We start from the raw sequence: 20,418 nt of genomic DNA on the forward strand, positions 1-20,418 counted from the left end.
GCGCATCTGATGAACGCTGCACAAAAGGCAATCATGTTAAGATCAGTAAAAGTTAAAATCTCTTTATTGGATTTACTGACATATAAATCTCTACTACATTTGCATCATATTCATATACATTTTACTGCTGAGTAATGTGTGTGGGAGAGCCATGCAAAACTAAACAAATCCAGTCCTGGAACATTCAAATCTCACCATGCAAGGTTTCTAACTTCGCTTCAAAGTCTGGTGCAAACCTTCCAATACACACAATTGTCAGAAAATGGTCAGATGCAGAAAATTACATATCTGTAATGGTATGTAATATCTTTATAATAAATATTATGTTTTTACTTATTTCAAATAAACATAAAGGTTTTACAGGTCCTTGGTTGTCTTTTATGACTGTACAATTTCCCTTATAACAAGAACACAAATTAAGAGCTAAATTAATTTAAAATCTAATACAGCTGGTTGTGTAATATTTACATCTTTTCAGTCTTGTAAGCGTCATATCTTACATTTAAGCCATCAAATATATGCAACAGTATATTATTTTACTGTCATTTCACACATCTGAGTAAAGTATTTGTCCATAAGGATCTTCCCAAGTAATACATTTCGTGGGCCTATACACCATCTTGGTCACATCCAGCTCAGGTCTGCACTGGAACCAAGTTTGGAGCAAGTGATCCACCTGATCTTTCCTAGTCACACCATGGAGAAGCTCATCTCCCTCAGCCTCTTTGTCACTTTTATTAAAGCTGAAGTTGGGGGAGAGTGGCATTCTGAGAACCTCATCATCCCCAATATCCTTGAAGAAATGTACTACACATTTTTTGGCAAACTCTCTGGCATGATGTACACAAGTCTCATCAAAAAGCTTAGCTTCAACGTCCAAGTAATTACTCCAGTAGCGTGTTTGAAGGAAGACAGCATGATTGAAGCATGGTTTCATCACTCGAGCCACTGCACCCAGAAAAATGAGGCAAAGAAGGATGGACCAACCTATTGCCTGAAAGAAAGCAGAAGCAATAACCAATATTTACATGATCATATTGTTGATTCATATTGATTCAAATCAATATCAAATCAAATTTTTGTAAACCAAGCAGTTTTTATCCCACTTAATAAATAAACCGTTTTAAGATTAATTGATTACTATGTCATCAAACCATTAGCCTTTACTGTAAAGAATAATGAGCAGAACATGTTCTGTAGTGGTCTGTGTAGATTTTGTAGCCAGTAAAATTTAAATGAAGTGCACTTACTTGAGAGTAACAGCGCACATAGCGTGAGACGGCTTTCCGGAAAGTGCTGTCTTTGAAGATGCTGTCTTCCTTGCAGGGCACCTTAGCCATTATCCTGATCAGATCCATGCCAGTGTCATTGGGGAACCCACTGAAGTGTTTCGGGTCCACACTCATGCTGAAGGCACAAATGAAACACTTCCCATCCAGTAAAGATACAAGGATCCACACCATGGGAGCTAACATGGCTCTCTGCATCATAGCTGAAAACAAATACCTATAGGAGAGTTGGTATGGAAGAAGGTATGGAAGGTATGGAAGAAGAACACTGTTCTGAAACAAAAGTTTTATAGAATTGCCTATAAAAATACACATTACCTACATTAAAGCTGAATCATTGTTTTTGGGGTAATGTATTAACAAAGTAAATGCTTACTTCACAACAGCTGGATTTTTGGTCCTCTTGCCTGTGGGTCTGGCCCATTCCTCCATCATCACTCCGGTATGTCGATTAACCAAAATTCCGAGGAAGAAGAGAATAATCGGCGGAACAAACATCACACCGAGTGCGTACATTTTATTGTACTGCGGCAGACAAGGGCAGTTAAAATCAAAGCTCGTGTACAGTTTTACGCTCACAAGCGCCAGCACCACGCATATACCATTGGAAATGGACTCGGAATTAGACTGGAAATATTGCAAAACAACTTTTAAACGATCCATTAGAAAAAGTTAGAAATCGACGACCTGAAAAGAACGACGCAGTGTCAGAGAGTTGTAGAGGCAGATGTAGAGGCAGCTGCAGAGGCAGGGTGTGCAGATCAGCAGTATTCAAAGTACTCAATACAAACCATCCGGTTTCATGAATTCCTTCTTTTCAAAAAACATTAATACACAAACAATGTCGCGTTTAGACAACATGACTCCATTTGTCCTTCGTGTTAAAAAACAACTAAACCATGTGTAGTAAATGTTTCCAGCACATCTGTATACATTAGCTAAGGATCTTCCCCAGCTCCACCCAACAGGTGCACAGGTGACCACACACCATCAAACACAGAGCGCAAGAACAACAGAGACAAGGTGCATAGTGCACAGCCAGAAAACTGGCTAAAATTAATACGGTTTCATGGAGGACGATTCCTAATTTCTTAGAAAGTGACATAGATAACCTTAGTGAAGAGAAACGTCTAGACCAATCAAAGAACAAAAAAAATCCCTACTACTGTTACCTCTTTTTTCATTTCAGTCGACGCATATAAAATTTGCACAACACGCACACTGTGTGAAAAATATACTGCTTTACAAAAATTCTAATAAAAAAATCACTATATTTGAAAGCGACAGAGCTTTAGACATACTGTAGTATGAGTGTCCTCTTGTGGTGAAAGGGTGTTGTAGCTGAGACGTGGTAAATACTGTTTATTTCTAAGGGTTTTTATCAACCATTAACCACCAACACGCACACACACACACACACACACACACACACACACACACACACACACACACACACAATAAAACTATTCTACTGTAAACGTTGGACTGTTGACATGTGTTCTGGTTACCCACTATCAGAGAAAAGTGTTGGTGTTAAATCGTGCTGTCTTTTAAAGGCAGAAGGTTGCATTAGAGCCGAAGAATGGATGCTACTTGGAAGGTTATGAAGTGGGTAAAAGGACACTATGATAATCTATTATCAATCTGAGACAATCACATCACCTGTTGGTCAAACAGAGATATAAATTTCGATAAAAATTAGTTCAGTTCCACTGTAACTAGGAAACCATGTTTAAACTAACAACAACAACAACAACAACAACAACAATAATAATAATAATAATAATAATAATAATAGTAATAATAATCATAATCATAATCTGTGTATATTTATCACTCATGAGTAAATACAAAATGCAGTTTTGCTTTAATAAGGGAAAAAATTGTCCAAACGTACCTGGCCCAAGGTGAAAATTGCCCATCATGAAAAACCGTTCTGACAAAGTGAAGCATGCTAAAAGATCTTAAAAAGCAACACATCATGCCACAATCTAAAGAAATTCAAAAACAGATGATAGACAAAGTGATTGATATGAATCAGTCTGGAAAGGGTTACAAGTATATTTCTAAGGCTTTGGGCCTCAAAGTTACTCCAAGAGTGCAGTGACGACTCATCCAGGAGCTCATAAAAGATCCCAGAACAACATCTAAAGAACTCAGTTAAAGAACTCAGAACTCAGGCCTCAGTTAAGTCCAGTGTTCATAATTCAACAATAAAAATAAACTTTCAAAGCAAACGCCACTGTTGATAGAAAATAACAGAAAGGCTCATCTCACATTTGCCACCCCCCACCCCAAAAAAAAAAACAAAACAAACAAAAAAAAACAAAAAAACAACTGCATCTTGATCATACTTTTTGGAAGTTGTGTGTCCCATTACAAGTGATGTGAATCTAACACAGCATTTCATAAAAAGAACATCATACCAACACCAAACATATTGGTGGTAGTGTGATGGCCTGGAGCTGCTTTGCAACATCGGGACCTGGACGACTTGCCATAATTGATGTAACTAGGAATTCTGTGCTTTGCCAGAAAATCCCGAAGGAGCATGTCTGGCTATCAGTTCATGACCTCAATTTGGACAATGATCCAAAGCACACCAGCAAGTCCACCTCTGAATGGCTCCAAAAGCCAAAATCCCTTTTCACAGCAATATATGTCTGTGTTTGTGTAGATTCCCACTGCATGCTTAAAGCTTTATAGTGTTGGGTAATTTTTGTGTACTCCAGTATAGGTTTGAGCGTAGAGCATTAGCTGCTTTCAGTTACCTGAAAAACAAACATCATTCAAAGGAATCAAATTGTTGAGTCAGTCAGCTGTATGGTCTGGTGTTTATCAGCAATCAGGTCTGATAAGTTCCCTTCTCTGCCTGGTTAATCTCAAGGTTTCTTCCTCATATCCTCTCAGGGAGTTTTTCCTTGCTGCCGTCACATCCGGCTTGCTCATTAGGGATAGGGATATATACGGTATATATAGTATTTTAAATTTTAAGTTAATCTTTTTTAAATGAATTATAAACTTTAATTGTACACATTTATTTATTTATTCCTTATTTTTCCTGTATTATTATTATTATTATTATTATTATTATTATTATTATTATTATTGTTATTATTATTATTATTGTTGTTGTTGTTGTTGTTGCATATTCATTTTTTTCTATCTCTTCTGTTTTCATACTTCTGAAAAGCTGCTTTGAGACGATGGGAAATTGTTACAAAATAAATCGAATTGAATCGAATTGAAATTCGCGTGGAAATCGCGCACCTGGCAACTCTGTCAGCTTCAGCTTGGTTCAGTTATGATGTTATTTTGTGTAGAATAGGAGGAGGCTGAGCTCCAGGAAATGACCAGTAATGTTCTCCAGCACAACCCACAGGACGGAAACACAATTACTACGTCACAACTCTTTTTTCTTTTTATCCCGAAACGATGGACTACACGGAGATAAAACTCTTGGAGTAAAACCCTAAAAGGTTTGTTTATTGTATTTGTCTATCAAAGCAGGGTTTGATGTAGATGATAAGACTCTATGTTGAAATATTACACACTAATGCAGCTTTGTAAAGACACTAAAATGAGGAAGTTGGTGAGAACCGTTACTTTGAGTCACTGCGTAAATAAAGCGCCGAATTTACATTTTTATATATTTATAAATGTGCTGACATTTACTATAGCCCAAACTATGTTAATGCGTATCTTACACTTATCTTGTGGCTCTTGGGTTGAATTTTTATTCACACAAAGCGGTTTTATTTATTTATATGACTCAGTGAGGCTCCTTGACAACGTGAACAAATATACTGAGAAGTTTAATTTTAAGTTCCATGACACATGTAGAGCGATTACTTCTCCATTATGGAGAGCCACAAGGGTCATGCAAGCTCCTAAATATTAATATATCCTTTTATGCATTCATACAGAACCTCTGACACTGAGGACAAACCTGGAAGTCATCCAAAACCTGTGTCAGGAGGGTTTAGTAGTCTACTGACATGCAGGATAGGAACACTGAAATAATTGTATTTGAAAGAAAAAGTGTTACCAGATGAGTTTATATTTACCCTGAAACAATATGCTGCAATTTTTTTTATTGTTTTAATCTTCTGCAGCCAATAAAACATAAGTAATTACAAACAGAATTTTCTCATGAAGATGGACAGCATTCCAGAGAACATGATTTTCATGATGTGGGTTTCTCAGTTTGTGCATGTTTGTTTGGCTGGTGCATAATTCAGGTGCGCAAAATAGAAAAGAAAAAATGTTGACAATATGTTAGGTATTATTGAATTGTAAACGTTCATGTTTTGTATTACAGCGTTTTCCAAATAAAAATGGGTGGTTTTAAAGATTTTTTTTCAGGGCCTAGGCAAATTGCAAGATATGTCTGCATACACGTAGTATTCATAGATAAATTTTTTGGTATAATAATTAATTATTGCCTACTAAATGTAGACTTTTTTAGACTAGTGTAGACAGGCAGCCTAGCTCAAAACCACTAGTTTGTTGAATAGTTGTCAAATGTTACTTTACATTATTATCCTGAAGCCAGCATTGCAACATCAGCAACTTATTAACAACTCCTAACACCTGAAATTTATTAACTGTTTGAGAAGCGTTTATTAGCTCTGCCACTATCACCAAGTGTTCAATTAGATGGTTTATATATGATTATTTTGTTTTTTTGTATGTGAATTTTTAACAACTAACTGAGTTTGTTTCTCAAGGATTTATCTCTGCAGATTATACTGTTTCCTGTTTTTTTGTTTCCTTCCTGTACATTCGTTGCTAACATTTTCAGAAGTCAGTCAATTCACACAGTTTAAATTGTTTATACTTTGCTGATCAAACCTTGCAGTTAATAAACTGTATCAGACTGTATTTTAAAAGAAGCTGATTATTTCCATCACTTAGTTTGGGAAATTAAATAAAAAAAAAATTAAGGCTATGATGATGTCAAACATTTTAAGACATGGAAGGTAGAAACAATGCTATCAGTGAATATTAATTGCTGGCTTGGTGTTACATGTTCAAAAGGGCTATCTGATTTTCGTCCATGTAGTGCAAGCTCTGTGCATCACACTTTTCACAGCAGTCTATATGTAGCAGAGTGGGCTATAGGAAAAATTATATCATTGTGATTAAACAGCTGTTTGCAAACTAACTACTCAGTTGACTCATTAACTGAATTTTAAAACTGCACATTATATTACATTATACATTATATACTAGAGTATGTTATAATCCAATCTTTATATTAAGCTATAACGTTGTCACTTTTCCACAGATACACAGGGATGCAGGGGTCTATAGCACGGGTTTGCATGATTGTGGCAGCTGCCATTCTCAACCATCCACTGCTATTCCCTAAGGAGAACACTACAAGCATAGATGAGGAAGATTATGTTTTGGCACGAATGAAGGAGCATGAAGAGAGGCTGCGAGCTGAACAAGAACGCTTTGAACAAGAGATCTCAAAGGCAGATCAAGAATCCACAAACTCTAGCCTTGATTTCTATGGTTGGTATTTCTGGAGCACACTTTCTCTTGTCATTTTCTTCACCATTGAGGTTTGTAGGCAGGATCTGAACTTTGGCGAAACACATGATCATGGTGAAGATGAAGAAGGGTATACCAGCAGTGGGTCTGTCAATCCTAAGAATCTGGCCTTGGATAAAGATGTCCTAAGCCACCTCTGTGAGACCAGCTTCAAGCCATTTGTCCATGAAAGTAGCAGAGTGCAGGAATTTGTTGAAGGCTTTGCAGATGACCTTTTGGAAGCTTTGAGGAGCATTTGTGACCGTGAGGTTGACATGGAGCTTGAGGACTTTATTGGAGTGGGCAGCATGTTTGAGTCTTGGAGAGTGTGTAAGCCTGTCATGTGTGATCTCATTGTGCCATTTGCAACTCCAGAATCTTATAATTTTCAGTTTGAGCTATGGTGTGATATATCTACTGATTTCCCACTGGACCTCCAAGGATGTGGGAGGATTAAGTTATTTAAGGTTAGTGAGAGTTGCTCAGACTGCCTCTCTGGAAAAAACACAGATGATGAGGATATGCTATGCCTACTTCACAACAGAGGCCACAGTAGCAAAGCTGATGACCATGATTTAGAAGAACTACTCTGCTCAAGAAACACTGCTTATCTGTCTAAAGATCAGGTTATGAAATGGTTCCAGATTTCAGTGACCAGAGCATGGGGGCGGATCTCTCACAAATATGAATTTGAGCTCACTTTTCGCAACCTGGATTTCCCTGGTGCCTTGAAGGTCAGGTTCAAGTCAGGAAAGGTTATTGTTCTAAACATTATACCTGCAATCCAGCTTGAAGACTCACATGCATACTTCATCTCTCATTTTCCTTCAGACAGTAGTAACATCACAGATATCCACTGGCAACTCTCATTCACTGTTTATGAAAGAAACCTACTCAAACACATGGCAAAGAAACTTCCAGTAAAATCTTGTCACCTTCGATGCCTACAGCTTGTTTCTTTCCTGCACCAAAAACAGTCAGGCCTAAGAGGCAGAAGTGGCCTAACAAATTACCATCTGAAGACTGCATTCTTGCATCTACTTTTGAGTAAATCTCCTTCAGCATGGAAACCACAGAATCTGGACCAGAGATTGCAGGACTTGTTTGTTTTTATACAGAAAAGCTTGCAGGAAAAGAGGCTAGCTCATATTATCATTGGGAACCCATGTGTTCCTCTTGAAATTGGAGTTCCAGCAATATTTCAGGCTGCAGAACCAGTAAACCTTTTCAGGTCTCTGGTGTTACAGAGGCAGGTATATGCCAAGATGGTTGAAAATTTTGAGGAGATGCTCAGACTTGCGCCAATGCTTATTCAAGAGTACACTCCACACTTCCCCAACGGTGGTCTTAATTCAACAAACGTGTCCTAGAATGACTAATTGAATCAATGGAAATTTGGGACTCAATAGCTCACTCATCAGCCCTGGACACTTCGACTATAACTGCATAATTGTCTATGTAAATATTTTTACCACACTGAAATTTCTTTTGTACTTTTGAAAGATTGTACTTATTTTAATAGCATTTGTGATTCCATTTAGGCAGCTGTTATGGGCTAATATACATGGTTTATATAAATGCTTATGTAATTGAAGTGTTTATACACATCTAATAATAATAATAATAAAAAACACAAAATTTATTACAGTACATTGGCATTATATAAAATGCTATTTTCTTGTTTTTTTGTACATTGGGTGTGTAAAAACAGTGGGATTATTATTATTTCTGCAATTATTAGAGTGAAATTTGAATGATATAATAACAAGAAGTCAAATAATATTATATTAATAACAAAAGTTCTGTTTTCAAAAATTATTTAATTGCAAACAAAAACCAAACTTCTATACACATGCAAGAAATTCTTACATATGCCAGTATCTGAACTTACTCTGTTCCCTTGGCATGAAGCACCAGATGTCAATCAGATGCCAAATGAACAACCTAAGCTTAAATACATCTAAAGATATACTGATTCAAATCAAAGCTTTTTTAGGTTGTAGGAGGTTGTTTTTATTGCTGAATTTGTTTGCGTTCACTTGTCCTGTTAAAGGGAAGATTCGCTGCAAATCAATACAAAGTTATTCAGATAAAAAGTTTCTGTACTGATAGGTGATCAATTCCATGATGATCAAAAAGCAAGTGTTCCGTGAATGGTTTGAATAGTACAAAAATTCTGAAAATCATAAGCTATGTCCTTCACAGTCAACAGATCTTATTGCAGTTGAAATCTATGGAATTGTAGGTAATATTTCTTGAGAATATTTATTTCTTATATATTGAGGTAATATGTCTCAAAACAAATGTGACTAAATCTTCAGGACAGTTGCAGATTCATAAAGTCTTTGTGTCTATGTTAAAGCCTCGGAGCTGTTCTGCTGGCTCTTTGTCCCACACTAGGACTATATTCTGTGTCCCATTGCCACATCTATTTATATTAGATAACATGCTTTGAATTGGCATCACTGGTAAAATAATCACTGGTAACTTAGCACACACTTATCAGCATTGATTTTAGATCCTAACTCCACCTAGTTATATTCTGCTAAGTCATCATGAAAATGTTACGTTATGCAGATTTCAGGTCAGTTGTGGCCAAAGCCACGTGAAGTTAATAGATAATTAGTAAATAGTCAGTTATGTATTCAGGTCAGTGAGTATTTCCCTTTACCCCAAATAGTCTACTCAATTCAACAACTGTCCTAAAGTGTCCTAAAAAGAACAAAAAATAACAAACTGAACCAGTGGAAATTTGGGGTTCAATAGTTCACTCATCAGCTTTGGTGACTTCCAGAATATAGCTGCAAAATTGTCTATGGCAATATAATTTTTAGCACTGAATTAGAATGACTTTTATATATTAAGCATCTTTTTTTTATATTAAGGATCTGTTTTAAGCATATAATAATATTTTTATTCAAAATGAATCATGGTACAGTTCATAAAAGACTTGGAAAAAAATGGGTGCGTTAGAACATTCCTTCAGCTACACAGTTAAAAAAAAGCTTTACAGAGATTTAGCTCTGACACACCCAGCGAGCAACCAACCGTACTGGACATATTTGTATAGCACTATAACAATTGACATTTTCACAAAACATGTTGATATAATCAGTGGCAGCGTGACACAGCAGGTTTCTCACTCACTGTTCCAGAGCTGCCGGGGTGACGTTAGGGTTCCTTTCTACGTGGAGTTTCTGTGAATGTTCATGTTTATGCCAGGAAGTGGACTGGATACTCTAAATTGCCCCTGAGTGTAAATGAATGTATGCATGGTGTCCCATTCAATGTGCATTCCTTATAAGCATATTCACTTTCCAGATGTAGGAATAACATACATTATAAACAATACAGCTCAAGATCCCTGACCAGGGTATATCCAGAAGACAGTGATAAAGAAATCCTGAGATTCCATATCCAGAACACAAATAAGGGAGTTATGGGTAACAGTGCCAAGCTAGAACCATTAAGTGTATTTAAAATCCATAAGACACAAGTAAGTCAGAGATGTAACGTAAAAAACTGGAATTTATTAAAGGTACTTTAATGCAATTTTATGACACAGTCTGTGACAAAGCATTATACTTGTTCAAATATCTGTACTGAAAAACATTTCAGTTACATACAGATTACAGTATGCATTTATAAGCCATAGTCATAATTGGGATTCCCATTCATAAATGAGGTAAAAAAGGCTTTGTGGGTATCTAAGCTGAACATAAGCGCTTTCACGGATGGATCCTCCTTCATCTGCAAAATCCAGTTGTTCAGCTCTGGAGTGGCATCCAGACAGCTAAGAAAGAATAAGTGTTTTCATTTGCACAACTTTCAGAAAACAGAAACATATTCACTCTCCAAATGTAGAGATATTGTGCATTACCAATAAGTAATTTATTGTGCACTATTAATCAATAAAGAGCTGTAGAATTTCAACCATCAAGTGAATACAAAAAGAATCTACTTTGGCTCAAATACACATATTGCTCTTTTATGTTTTCTATTTTTATTGTGCTCTTTGTCACTTATTTTACTTTTGTATAAATAAGAAGTCATACTTTTTGAGCTGCCAGGCATCCACCCTCTCAAACCATGGCCAGATCAGGTAATCAATCATAGTGACTGTATCACCTCCAAAGAATTTGGTTTTCTTGTTAACAAGAACCTGCCAAGGTATAAAATTATGATTCAATAAATACAGCTATATATGCAGTGTTGGGACATTAATCACATCCAAATATATGTCAATGTACATTGTTTAAAGCTTACATTTATTGTCATGGGCTATAACTAATTCAACACAGACAAAGATGTATTAGATAACATGCTTTGAATTTGCATCACTGGTAACTTAGCACACACTTATCAGCATTGATTTTAGATCCTAACTCCACCTAGGTATATTCTGCTAAGTCATCATGAAAATGTTACGTTATGCAAATTTCAGGTCAGTTGAATGAAAGCCAAAGCCACGTGAAGTTAATAGATAATTAGTAAATAGTCAGTTATGTAGGCAGGTCAGTGAGTATTTCCCTTTACCCCAAATAGTCTACTCAATTCAACAACTGTGTCCTAAAATAACAAACTGAACCAGTGGAAATTTGGGGTTCAATAGTTTACTCATCAGCCCTGGAGACTTCCAGAATATAGCTGTAAAATTGTCTATGGCAATATAATTTTTAGCACTGAATTACAATGACTTTTATATATTAAGCATACATTTTTTATATTAAGGATCTGTTTTAAGCATATAATATTTTTTATTCAAAATGAATCATGGTACAGTTCATAAAAGACATGAGGAAAAAATGGGTGTGTTAAAACATTCCTTCAGCTACACAGTTAAAAAGAAGCGTTACAGAGATTTAGCTCTGACACACCCAGCGAGCAACCAACCATATATATTTGTATAGCACTATAGCAATTGATATTTTCACAAAGCATGTTGATATAACCAGTGGCAGCGTGACACAGCAGGTTTCTCACTCACTGTTCCAGAGCTGCCGGGGTGACGTTAGGGTTCCTTTCTACATGGAGTTTCTGTGAATGTTCATGTTTATGCCAGGAAGTGGACTGGATACTCTAAATTGCCCCTGAGCATGTAAATGTAAATGTAAATGAATGTATGCATGGTGTCCCATTCAATGTGCATTCCCTATAAGCATATTCACTCTCCAGATGTAGGAATAACATACATTATAAACAATACAGCTCAGGATCCCTGACCAGGGTATATCCAGAAGACAGTGATAAAGAAATCCTTATTCAGAACACAAATAAGGGAGTTATGGGTAACAGTGCCAAGCTAGAAACATTAAGTGTATTTAAAATCCATAAGACACAAGTAAGTCAGAGATGTAACGTACAAAACTGGAATTTATTAAAGGTACTTTAATGCAATTTTATGACACAGTCTGTGACAAAGCATTATACTTGTTAAAATATCTGTACTGAAAAACATTTCAGTTACATACAGATTACAGTATGCATTTATAAGCCATAGTCATAATTGGGATTCCCATTCATAAATGAGGTAAAAAAGGCTTTGTGGGTATCTATGCTGAACATGAGCGCCTTCACGGATGGATCCTCCTTCATCTGCAAAATCCAGTTGTTCAGCTCTGGAGTGGCATCCAGACAGCTAAGAAAGAATAAGTGTTTTCATTTGCACAACTTTCAGAAAACAGAAACATATTCACTCTCCAAATGTAGAGATATTGTGCATTACCAATAAGTAATTTATTGTGCACTATTAATCAATAAAGAGCTGTAGAATTTCAACCATCAAGTGAATACAAAAAGAATCTACTTTGGCTCAAATACACATATTGCTCTTTTATGTTTTCTATTTTTATTGTGCTCTTTGTCACTTATTTTACTTTTGTATAAATAAGAAGTCATACTTTTTGAGCTGCCAGGCATCCACCCTCTCAAACCATGGCCAGATCAGGTAATCAATCATAGTGACTGTATCACCTCCAAAGAATTTGGTTTTCTTGTTAACAAGAACCTGCCAAGGTACAAAATTATAATTCAATAAATACAGCTATATATGCAATGTTGAGAAATTAATCACATCCAAATATATGTCAATGTACATTGTTTAAAGCTTACATTTATTGTCATGGGCTAAAACTAATTCAACACAGACAAAGATGTGATATTTTACTATTTAAATCGCACTATACCTTGTTCAGTTTAGAGAGCTTTTCCTTCAACTCTGCTTCTATTGCGGACACATCTTCACCTTTATTTTTGCCCATGGGAATTTTATAGAACAGAGGAATGACCTGAAAGTAAAAAAGCTTATGAAGTAACAGTTATATAAAACCCCACACAGGATTTACAACTGACAAAACAAGCAGTGACATCCTTCTCAACTAGAAGTTTTGTCTTCAGTACACACTGTTTACACCTACATTTTTGAAATACAATATGAGCACAAAGCAAATACCTTTGAGTATTCCTCCAGCAACATCTTCTGCTGAGCTTTTGCAAAGGGGTCAGAGGGAAATAGTTTTTTCTCAGGGTATATCTCATCCAGGTATTCACATGTAATCGCTGATTCATAGACCACCTGACCACAGGGTGTCTCCAATGCAGGCACTGCGCCAAGAGGGTTCTTCTCCAGGTACCATTCGGGTTTCTCTTTCAAATGGATGTTGATAGTTTCATACCTACAATGAGATAATGGGAGTAATTTTAAGATTATAATGCTTACAAACATTCTGTTTTACAATTTAATTGCAAACAGAATCCAAACTCTTATGCCAACATCAAAACTCACTCTATTCCCTTGGCATGAAGCACCAGTCTGGTTCTCTCGGCATATGGACAGAATCTCATACTATAGATTCGGATCTTGCCTTTGGGTACAACTCCAGGAGCACAGCTTCCTGGAAAATACATCACTTACATTACTGGTTTGAAGAGTAGGAAAATGATCAAAATCATAAGCTATGCTATTTACAGTAAACAGATCATATTTCAAGTGAATGTCTATGGAATTGTCATTTTAGACCTTTACCCTAATAAAAAAAATGTATGTAATATGTCCTAAAAGAAAACGTGTCCGTAGCTCCAGCACAGTTCCATATACGTAGAGTCTTACTATCCATGTTCAGGCATTGGAGCTGTTCTGCTGGCACTTTAGGACTATGTTCTGTCTTCTGTTGTCACAATTCTGTGTATTAAATAACATAGTCGCATCATGGTGCCGGGTAAAATAATCACTGGTGACTAAGCACACACTCATCAGCACTGATTTTGGTTCCTAACTCCACCTGGGACTATTTTGCTAAGTCATCACAAAAATGCTACATTTAATTATGCACGTTTCAGATTAAAAAGTTTACAGATCTGCTTAAATGTCATGTAGTTGATATACACGATATCTCTTATTGGTGTTATGCATGGTACAGCTGACATAAGGTTAAAAACATAACATAAGGTAACATAAGGTTAAAAATTATATATATATATATATATATATATATATATATATATATATATATATATATATATATATATATATATATATATATAATTATTACTTATGATTAATTTTACCTTTTACAGCACATTTCTGGGTCGAAGCCATAGTCACCGTCTGGAGCTGCAGAAATATAGCTGGATTAAAAAGATAGGGAAAGTTCAAATGTGCAACTTCTTTACAATAAAATATCATTTAGTATTTGCCAATTAAAAAGAAGAAAAGGAATAGAAATAAAAGGAAAGGGTAGGGAAAGGAAGGAAAGGAAAGAAAATAAAAGAAAATAAAAGGAACTAAAAGGGGAAAGTTCCGTTTTTGTTCCTAGTCGTAACGTAGGTTAAAGATAGTAATAGTTGCCGTAGATTATATTAAATGCGTTTATGTGAAATAAAGAAACAGATTGTTAATAATAAATAAAGAAGCTACCTAACAGAAGCGAAAACACAGCGCGATCTCGGTTGTACAGAATGCGGAAGTGTGAATGTGGATAAGGAGCAGCTTTAAACTGATGGCGCTGATAAAACTGCACCTTCAAGGGAGGGAGAATAAAACCGGATATGACATGAGTGATCTCCTTTCAGTAAACAGCTAAAATGTTTATTTTTCAACATGGAACTACCATTATATAAGCACTAATAGCTGAATATATAGGCTGTGTACATGAATATGGTGTTGGAAGAAACAATTAAACATTTAAATACAATAACAGCATGAATAGTAACACATTTTCTTTTATGAGTTATGCAGGAGTGAGTGTGTAGAACATAAACTTTTGGGACTCACCCTTAATGTCCCCCTCCCCTATCAGAAACACCTCGTTACATATGACCCATGGAGAAACTTGCATTGAATTATTTGGTTGTGTAACTCAACCATTATACACTTATGTGCTTGTTGAACTTCCCATTCCAGATGTCTCCCTTTGCTGTTATAATATCCTTCACTTTTCTGGGAAGGCTTTTCACCAGATGTTGGCACGTGACTTTGTCAGGTGAGGTCTGCGGTCCAGTCTGCCTTCCGCATCCCAAATGTGTTCAGTGGGGTTGGGGTCAGGTCTCTGTGCAGGAGTTCTGCCACTCTAAAATTGGCAAAACAAAAAGTGTTGTGCACAGTGACAATGCAAAGATGAAACAGGTTTTGTCCCTATAGTTCCAGTAAATAGTGCATAGGTCACTAACAGGCAGACCGCGGTCCGATAGTGGTAATACCAATAGTGGTAGTGAAAACGCACAGACCAATTGCATGCGAGTTAAGTCATCCCACGTGATACCACTTGGCCAATCAAATCTGTGCATTCCTGAAGTAAACACTGCGACTCAACAGCACAAGACAGATGAGAGAGAATTAGAGTAAAGTTACACATGAAAGAAAGATAGAGATACATGTATTAAACAAAGGGAGAGAAACAGACGAGTGAGACGGAGAAAGGGAGAGAAACAGACGAGTGAGACGGAGAAAGGAAGAATAAAGAACAAATGACGCTCTCCAAAAAAAAAAGAAAAGTGGACAGCGAAAACATTTACTCCAGAATGGACAGACTCATTTATGTTCACACTTCGCACGTCACAAGTGTGTCTCATATGTTCAGAAACTGTGGCACTTATTAAAAGTAGCAATGTGAAACGCCATTATGAGAAAAAACGTACAGGTATTGAACAAACATATCCACTCAAATCTGAAGACAGCGTCCCTGAGACAGCTTTCCCAGGTCTGAGGAAAGTTGCCCTATACATCCTGACCATGTTTGGCTCTACATACAACTGCAGGGCAGCTTTCTCTACAATGAACATAATCAAATCTAAATGTGGCTGTTAAAATATGTCCTCAGTTGTATGTTATTGTAATGCTGTGCAGTTCTGTGTTATGTAAATGAGTAGGTCACAAGAGGGCACTAAAAGTATGTTATTTAAGTAGACGCGTTTGCGTTAATTGGTTTGTCCTAAGGGAGTTACGGTTCTCTCTTTATGTTGTTGTTTTAACTGTCTGACCGTGAGACTGATGTGCAGGCATCAGTTGTTTTTAAAGAAGATAAAGACACCCTGATAACCAGAAATGGTACCAGATTTAACATGCACGTATACGGATACTTTGCATACTGGAACTGAATCTAATGACAAGTGTAATGCATGCCATGACATACAAACATGGCACGAGATTTTAGGCCACTGTGATGATGATGTTATTAAGCTACAGGATGTTGTTGAAGGTATGCAGATCAAAGGTAAAACAAACAGACCAGAACAAGAGTGTGAGGTGTGTTCAGGGAAAGTTTGTCCAAACCAGAAATAGAGATCCGGACACCAGAGCAAAGGCTCCATTATGGTACCATTCATGATACATACAGACCTTGCAGGTCCAGTAGCCACAGAGTCGATAGATGGTTACAAATATGCGCAGTCATTCACTGACGACTACTCGAGAGCAGTGTTCATATATTTCCTAAAGATAAGTGACACCGTACAGGCTACTGAAAAATTCCTGGCGGATATACCCCCTTATGGGAAGGTGAGGTGCATAAGATCCGACAATGGAACAGAGTTTACATGCAACGATTTCCAAACATTATTGAGGAAAAATAAAATCAGACACGAAACGTCAGCTCCGTATTCCCCACATCAGTACCGGACTGCAGAGAGGGGTTGGCGTACTCTTTTTGAGATGGGTAGGTGCATGATAGTTGAAAGTGCATTACCAAAACAACTATGGCACTACGCAGTACAAACAGCAGCAATGGTACGTAACATGTGTTTCAATAAGCGTACGGGACGGACTCCTTAAGAGTTGATAACAGGCAAGAAGCCTAATGTGTCAAAAATGCAAAAGTTTGGATCTATATGTCATACGTACAAACAGGACAAAGGAAAATTTGATTCCAGGTGTGACCGGGGTTATTTTGTAGGTTACGACAAGAACACCCAGCGTACTTGGTGTATCACCCAGATGTAAACAAAGTACAAAAGCACAGACTAGTTGTAGGAGCCTTATATGAATATACCATGTTAAGCCAGTAGGGGGCAATCTCTTTTAATGAATATAATGAGTGCACCTGGGATAGAGGGAGTGTTTTTGTGTACGGGGGAAGCTCAAAGTTTTTTGACCGTGAAATATGACCGTGAATTGGATCTTTAGGACGAGTATGTGAGATATAATGTGTTCGAGCATATACTTTCATTGTTTTGGTATTTTGTTTAGTTGTTTAGCTATGTGATATGTTCAGGATTGGTGTGGACTATGAACTGTGGATGAATGAATAATGGAACTAGGGTGACTATGATATGCTTGTTCCAATAAAAGACATGCAACAACATATAAAGAACATTTGCCTCTATTGACACGCGTGAATAGCTCACTCCCAGGACACGATTAACCTCTGACTTTAGTGGAAAGTCAGCCACACTAGTGAAATTTGTTAGCAAAAACAGACAGGTGTGCCAGATCTAAGCGACGGCTATAGCGGAGTGAAACCCAAGACTGATGAGACTACACAGAGTAGGAGTACAGAGAATGCTCCAGAGCCAAGTGTACAGAGTGGAAGTACACATAGTGATAGTCAAGGAGAGGCAACAAGATCTAATGACCACAATCGAACACAACAGAATGTGGTGAACTAGAGAGTAGGAGGTATCCGACAAGAGAGAGAAAAACACAGAGTTACTTAGATGACTTTGTAACTGAATACAGTAATAATGATGGAGTTAATATCACAGTAGATTATTGCTGCAGAGCGGTGTGTGGCATTCCACAGACTTTTGAAGGAGCAATGAGGTCAACTAACTCAAAGGAATGGATAAAAGCCATGGATGAAGAAATACAGTCTCTAAAGGAGAACAAAACATTTACCCCAATAACACTGCCAATAGGCAAGGAAACAGTGGGGGTAGATGGGTTTACTCCATCAAGACTGGTGCAGATGGAAAAGACAAATACAAAGCACGGTTTTTGGCCAAGGGTTACAACCAGAGAATGGGAATAGACTATGGGGAGACTTTTTCACCCACTGTGGATTTAACGAGTGTAAGAGTGGTGCTACAGAAAGCAGCACAGGAAAATCTACTCCTGCATCAAATGGACGTGAAAACAGCATACTTGCATGCCCCCATAGACTATGCGATCTACATCAACCCACCAGAAGGTTACCAAGAGAAAGAGGGTATAGATTACAAACTATTCAATTCAATTCAAATTTATTTGTATAGCGCTTTTTACAATGGACTTCGTCTCAAAGCAGCTTTACAGAACATAAACATAGAACAGAAGTTAAACATAAGGAGAAAAAAGAATTAATATAGTAAAAAACTAGAGAAATCACATTACGGTTTGCAACAATCCGGGCGAAACTGGAATAAGATTTTGCACGATTGTCTTTCTGAAAATGGATTCACACAAAACCCAGCCGACCAATGTGTTTATGCCAAAGAGTCAAAGGAAGGAAAAGTGATCATAATTACATGAGTCGATGACTTAATTATTGCAGCAAGCAATCAAGAGAGACTGAAAGAAGTGAAAGAGATGCTTGCAGAAAAGTTTAAAATGAAAGACCTGGGTAAACTGAAACTTTTTTTGGTATTGATTTCAATCTATCAGATGGGTGTGTAAAAATGACACAAGAAAAATATACTAACAAGATACTACAGCGTTTTAACATGCAAGACTGTAAGATCAGAGAAACACCATGTGAACAAAGGTTAGAGTATACTGAAAATGCAGTAAAAATGAAAGATGTCAAAATGTACAGAGAAGCTGTGGGAAGTCTTTTATACCTGACTGTTTGTACCAGACCAGATTTGAGTTTTGTAGTGAGCAGGTTATCACAGTATTTTGCTGAGCCTACAGAAGAACAGTGGGTCACTGTGAAGCATGTGTTTCGGTATATCAAAGGTACAGCAGATAAAGGGTTAAGTTTTAGAAGAAATGACTGAAAAATTAGGTATACAAGCCTACAGTGATGCTGACTGGGCAGCTGATACCAGTGACAGATGCAGTACTACCGGATACTGTGTAAGTTTAAGCCAAAACAGTTCTCTAGTATCATGGAAGACCAGAAAGCAACCAACTGTGGTACTTTCAACACGTGTGAAGCAGAATACATGGCACTTGCTTCAACCATACAAGAGTGTTTATACCTAGAACAGTTACTGGGAGGTATAGATAACAAGTACACACAAACTGTAGTACATGAGGACAATCATGGAACAATTGCTCTTGCCAAAAACCCTGTAAACAGACGGAGATGTAAACACATAGACGTAAAGTATCACTTTATCAGGTCTATTGTAAATGAGGGAAGGGTAACTTTGATGTACTGTTCCACTGATAACATGATTGCTGATGTAATGACCAAACCTGTAAATGAGTTAAAACTGGATAGGTGTGCAGGTGCTCTTTTTGGAGATTGATATGTGTATGACAGGGGTCCACATTCATTCTATCTTTTGTTTTTGTTTATAAAACAACCTGAGTACAAGTGGGGGTGTTAAAATATGTTAAAATATGTCCTCAGTTGTATGTTATTGTAATGCTGTGCAGTTCTGTGTTATGTAAAGAGTAGGTCACAAGGGGGCACTAAAAGTATAAGTTATTTAAATAGACGTGTTTGCGTTATTTGGTTTGTCCTAAGGGAGTTACGGTTCTCTCTTTATGTTGTTGTTTTAACTGTCTGACCGTGAGACTGATGTGCAGGCAGTGAGAAAAATAAATATGCCTAAAGGCTAAAGGTAACTTGTCTCTATCATCCATTTGTCATCCAAATGCAACGCTAGCTGCAACAGTGGTATAGCACAACTCAACAGTGGCCCTACTTTTATTGATTTAATGAGAGAATTTTATACATATCTACAATCATACATATGTTCAGTTCTATGTGACAATAAATATTGTCAAAAGGTTTTTGAATTGTACAGAATTTATTTGATTTGACAGTCAGGTATTGATTCCTTGCAGATGTTGATACAATTACTAGGCTACTTAAATATATATCACACTAACTAGTTAGACATTATGATCTTCTGGACCTTTCCTTCAAGAAATTTTCTCTTACTGGACCTCTTTAAATTTTAGTTGAATACCTCTGCTATAGAGTCTGATGGACAGGGGTCTAAA

At 36.9% G+C, this 20,418-nt stretch overlaps 3 protein-coding genes across 4 annotated transcripts; 1 reads left to right on the top strand and 2 right to left on the bottom strand.

Moving 5' to 3' along the window:
- Positions 1–46: 46 nt before the first annotated feature.
- On the bottom strand, positions 47–2,952 carry calhm3 (calcium homeostasis modulator 3). The gene is made up of 3 exons (XM_027136330.2): positions 1,666–2,952; positions 1,251–1,506; positions 47–994 (listed from the first exon to the last, which is right to left on the bottom strand). Exons 1-3 carry the CDS (start codon positions 1,950–1,952, stop codon positions 548–550), a joined length of 990 nt encoding a protein of 329 aa, XP_026992131.1. The 5' UTR covers positions 1,953–2,952; the 3' UTR covers positions 47–547.
- A 1,658-nt stretch (positions 2,953–4,610) lies between these two features.
- LOC113636249 (inositol 1,4,5-trisphosphate receptor interacting protein) lies at positions 4,611–8,480 on the top strand. The gene is made up of 2 exons (XM_027136216.2): positions 4,611–4,768; positions 6,580–8,480. The coding sequence occupies exon 2, from the start codon at positions 6,590–6,592 to the stop codon at positions 8,198–8,200; it is 1,611 nt and encodes a 536-aa protein (XP_026992017.1). The 5' UTR covers positions 4,611–4,768; positions 6,580–6,589; the 3' UTR covers positions 8,201–8,480.
- Positions 8,481–12,185: 3,705 nt separating this feature from the next.
- On the bottom strand, positions 12,186–15,120 carry LOC113636306 (glutathione S-transferase omega-1-like). Of its 2 annotated transcripts, XM_027136334.2 has the most exons (8): positions 15,103–15,120; positions 14,746–14,848; positions 14,397–14,456; positions 13,615–13,723; positions 13,282–13,504; positions 13,016–13,117; positions 12,731–12,837; positions 12,186–12,468 (listed from the first exon to the last, which is right to left on the bottom strand). In XM_027136334.2, the coding sequence occupies exons 3-8, from the start codon at positions 14,425–14,427 to the stop codon at positions 12,318–12,320; spliced, it is 723 nt and encodes a 240-aa protein (XP_026992135.2). In that variant the 5' UTR covers positions 14,428–14,456; positions 14,746–14,848; positions 15,103–15,120; the 3' UTR covers positions 12,186–12,317. The 2 variants fall into 2 exon arrangements, with proteins under 2 accessions (XP_026992135.2, XP_026992136.2); XM_027136335.2 differs by lacking the exon at positions 15,103–15,120 and having other exon boundaries at positions 14,397–14,442; positions 14,746–14,854.
- Positions 15,121–20,418: the final 5,298 nt, after the last annotated feature.

The sequence above is a fragment of the Tachysurus fulvidraco genome, chromosome 4, assembly GCF_022655615.1.
Source record: "Tachysurus fulvidraco isolate hzauxx_2018 chromosome 4, HZAU_PFXX_2.0, whole genome shotgun sequence".
In the NCBI taxonomy this organism is placed as follows: domain Eukaryota; kingdom Metazoa; phylum Chordata; class Actinopteri; order Siluriformes; family Bagridae; genus Tachysurus; species Tachysurus fulvidraco.